The sequence below is a fragment of the Austrofundulus limnaeus genome, unplaced genomic scaffold, assembly GCF_001266775.1.
Source record: "Austrofundulus limnaeus strain Quisiro unplaced genomic scaffold, Austrofundulus_limnaeus-1.0 Scaffold164, whole genome shotgun sequence".
NCBI classification, from domain to species: domain Eukaryota; kingdom Metazoa; phylum Chordata; class Actinopteri; order Cyprinodontiformes; family Rivulidae; genus Austrofundulus; species Austrofundulus limnaeus.
This window is the reverse complement of record NW_013952566.1, coordinates 885,532-889,617: the sequence shown is the minus strand read 5'-3', so window position 1 is coordinate 889,617 and position 4,086 is coordinate 885,532. Positions and strand designations below refer to the sequence as shown.

The 4,086-nt window shown below is 34.4% G+C and overlaps 1 protein-coding gene across 1 annotated transcript in view; it reads left to right on the top strand.

Annotated features, from left to right (window-relative positions):
* The window catches only part of LOC106523706 (uncharacterized), a gene marked incomplete in the record, with an annotated part of 9,159 nt that overhangs the window by 3,352 nt on the left and 1,721 nt on the right, over window positions 1–4,086 (top strand). The window contains 1 exon segment of the mRNA XM_014017230.1: window positions 9–125. Coding sequence (XP_013872684.1) covers window positions 9–125 — 117 coding nt within the window.

The window sequence follows — 4,086 nt, the reverse complement described above, 5'->3', positions numbered from 1 at the left end:
ACATTAAGGAAAAAACCATGGTTCTCCCAGCAAACCGTCCCTGCATGTTATAATCAGCCTGGCTGTGGTGGCGCCGCTGTTCCTCATGGCTCTCGTCTGTTTCTGCTCTCTGCAGAGGAAAACAGGTAAAAACACCTTTTTTTTTTGTTGTTATTCATGAAACAAAACAAAGGGATTGTTTTTCCAAGTGGAAAATTATATCTTTATTTTTTTCATAAACATTTGATCCAAACTTGAAAAAAAAAGTTAACATGCACTGTTTCATTTTGAATGGTTGTAAAAGCTCCGCAGAAAGTCTTGTGAGGCAGAAACATTGAAACAGAGATTTATCACGACAACGAATCTTTGTAAGCAGGCAAAATAAGAATGATTCAGAGCGCTGAAGGTCCAACCGTCTGAAACCACAACTTTGGGGAAATTTTCTCTCAGTTCCTTTTGTGCAAAACATATTTTGAAATGTCTCGACAAAAGAAATGTCTGGAATTAACACAAAAAACTGAAGCAACGCAAACAGATAAGTAAATAAATGCAAATAAAGAATGAGGCAAACATTTCAATTTTGTTAATAAATAATAAAATCATATTGAAATTTACTCTGAACTACCTGCATTCATACAAWACCGCTTCAGATTACTAGATAATAAAATGGCTCGTAAAGAGCAGATCTGGTGCTTTTAATTTGACTCTTAAATCAAGGTTTGTTAATGAGTCAGCAGAAATCATGTTTGGTTCTGGTGCTTTATCCTGTAAATAACAAAAAAACTCTAAGAATTCACTTTACAAGCACCACAGTTCCCCATTTTCACAAGAATTAAAAAAAAATTAAAAACAGCACAAACATCAGTAATAATTCCTCACGTCTTAAACTTCCAGATGTAATCTACACTAAGAACAGGTCAAATCAGACTTAATTTAATCTGACTGGTTTCCARTAAGTAATACCTCGGTGAGGTTCACTTCAATTATAAAGTTACTTTTGGCAACATTTGAATCTGTTACAGAGAAATCACATGTACTGCAGTGTATTTCAGTTTATTTATGTATTACTGAGTCACAGTAAAGCAATACGTCTCAATGTGCTGTACAAAAACCTTCACATTAGCCTATGTGATAAAATGCCAGATAGTAAAAGTTGTCTGAGGAAGACGGCAGGTTGTGTTGCATCTTCACTGTGTGTCACGCATGAAACATGTTTAACTTTCTAACATTTTGAATATATTAGGGAACAAAATGTGGTCATGTTTGGTAAATTCATACTATTTTTTTCTTTTTTGGATAGGACCTTTGAGTCTTTATATATTTGCGTATTAATTACTAAAATTCAGAAATCTGGTTGTTCCCAAAGTTGGGGTTGGGGCCCCACTGTGGGTCCTGAAACATCAAGGTCGGGTCTTGAAAGGATTTTCAGTATWAATTACATTTAAAAATGACTAYAAACAACTATTATTTTGCATTAATTGTTACAAAAGTGTGAGGTTARTGTATGTAAMGTTGGATGAAATTAGCCTAATGAACATTGTTGCTCTTATTTATTTGATCCGATGCCGACGTTTAAGAACAGCTCTCTGCTGCGTTTGTTGGACAAAATTAGAAATTAAACACAAAGTTCTCAATAACGTATTTGTTCCACAACATTTATTTTCTGCTCCATAAGAGCTACAAGTTTTTATAAAGTGCAGGAGTTACAGCTAAAACGTGAGGTGGAGCTAACGCTAACACCTAGCTAAACATTGTCTGCGCTGCTCCTCCATCCTGCATGTTTTAGTTGTTCCCTGCTCGTCAGCAGGTTCTGCAGGGGTCTGGTTTGGAACTCATTTATCTAAATCAGGTGTCAGAAACAAGTAAAATATGCAGGATAGACCTCCAGGACCACTGCTGTGGAGTAAAGCTGCATGAATTATTCTGGTAGTTTGGTTTTTACCTTTCCCAACTCACGTTAAAGTAATGTCATTTTGCAAAGTTTTTATTTTTAAAACTTGCATTTATTGTCTCAGAATGTGCTTCATCCTGGTGCTGTGTGACATCAAGCAAATATCAACAACTTAACCAGCTGTTTGTTCATCTTCAGAATAAAATAAATTAAATAATTAATAAATAAAATAAGTTGTGTTAAAGTAAAAGTAGTGAACACATAAATAAAAGTAAACACTAGTGNATAAATTAAATAATTAATAAATAAAATAAGTTGTGTTAAAGTAAAAGTAGTGAACACATAAATAAAAGTAAACACTAGTGTTCGGTTACAGAAAAATCTGAGGGTGACAAAGCTAGAAAACACCTGCAGAGCTGAGTGTGCACTTTTTATACCGAGAGGCTGAACAGTGTAAAATTAAAGTTTTGCTGAATTTGTGAAATATCTTCTTTTTTTTTTACTACCATCCTATTGGCCTGCAGGTCAGAGTCTGAATGATCACAAGACTACAGGACATTAAGTAAAAACAGCAATAATATTATTATTTCTAAAAATCCTTAAGACGTCAGTGTTATTTGACCAAAGAAATAAAACTTGGCTTTTCAAAAGAAATGCATTAAGCTAAACAAGTTAATTCTGCTGTAAGGCAGACGTTAATTTTAAATATATGTTTGTAATTTAATTTATATTTAATAAAAGGGAAACAAAACTATGAATTTTAAAAAAAGGTTTAAATTTTTGTAACTGTAAAAGTTTATTTTTACACATCTATTCAAACACATGATTGCAACTTTTCCAATCCAACTTTATTTGTAAAGCAGTTTTTGCACCACAGTAGACTAAAGGGCTGTACAGAATCAACATTCAATCGCAGCTCATACAAGAACAAACTCAATCAAAATTAAGATAAGAATAAAAATACAGAAGAAATAAAAGCAGAAAATTAAAAACAAGAAATAAAAACAATAAAATGCCTAAAACCTAATTTAAAATTTCCACATAAACTTTTCTGCATCAGGAACGCAAAATGTTTAGAAAAACTTGCAAAGAAGCGGTTTAGCTCTGTTTCTGTGTTCCTCCCGGCTTATGTTGTCCAACAAAATGTTTTCTCACAGATGTGAAACAAATCTGTTTCAGAGCGAAGCCCAAAGTGAGGAAATAACAACAGAAAACCTTTGGATGCTTCTGTCTGTCGGTTGATTTAATCCTGTTTACTGATCCACCCGGGGAAGTCATCGGCTGACTGGATGCTGCGAAAGCATCCTAGTTTTTACTGTATGGTTTTATTTAGTTCAGTTTATATAAACTTAGCACAAAAAAGTAAGGAAATTAGTGTTTGGTTGATTCTTTATTGTAACCACGCTGCTTGACAATAAATCTTAYAGCAGCACCTGCAGGTACCAGAAGCTCAGAACAAGAATCAATAATAACATCAAAATAAATTGTTTGGCAAAGGAGATTTGGCAAAAAATTTAAGTGCACAACCCACTCTACTGCTCAGCCCACAAATGCGTGTTCCTTACAAATGTGGCACCATTTAAAAGCAAAATTAACAGGCTCTTCARAGGTACAAGATATACTGTCAAGAAGACACAAATGTCCTTACTTTTTGTGCTAAGTTTATATATTAATACAGTCATTCAGAATATTTGTTGTGAGCCGTTATATTTTCATAAACTGCAAAACTTCAATATACTCTTCAAAAATTGAAGTCCCGCCTTTTTTTGGTTTCTTTCACAATTCTCCGAAACCACCAAGTTTTGCAAGAAGAAAGTCATCTTTGTTTGTTTGTTGACATGCAGACCAAACCAACCAGCACTCYAACAACCCTGAGGAGGGAGGGGAGGGAGAGAGCTTTGTGTGTGAGTTCATTTGGCATAAAGGAAGGAACTCTTTTAAGCTTGAACTGAGAAAGTTTTAAAAAAAATGACAACTTACTGTAGTTTCTGGATGGCTGAGAATCTATAGTTTTAATAGTGAAGCCCACCTTTATGCCTCTCTCAGAGAAGACAGCTCCATGAAACAGACACACAGACCAGTCCGTGTTTAAGCTCCCTCTGGTTATTCAAGCTGGCCAGTTCTTTGGTTTTATCTTTTCAAAATAAAAGAAAAAAACATCCATCCATCCATCCATTTTCTGTACACGCTTCTTCCTTTTCAGGGTTGTGTGGGTC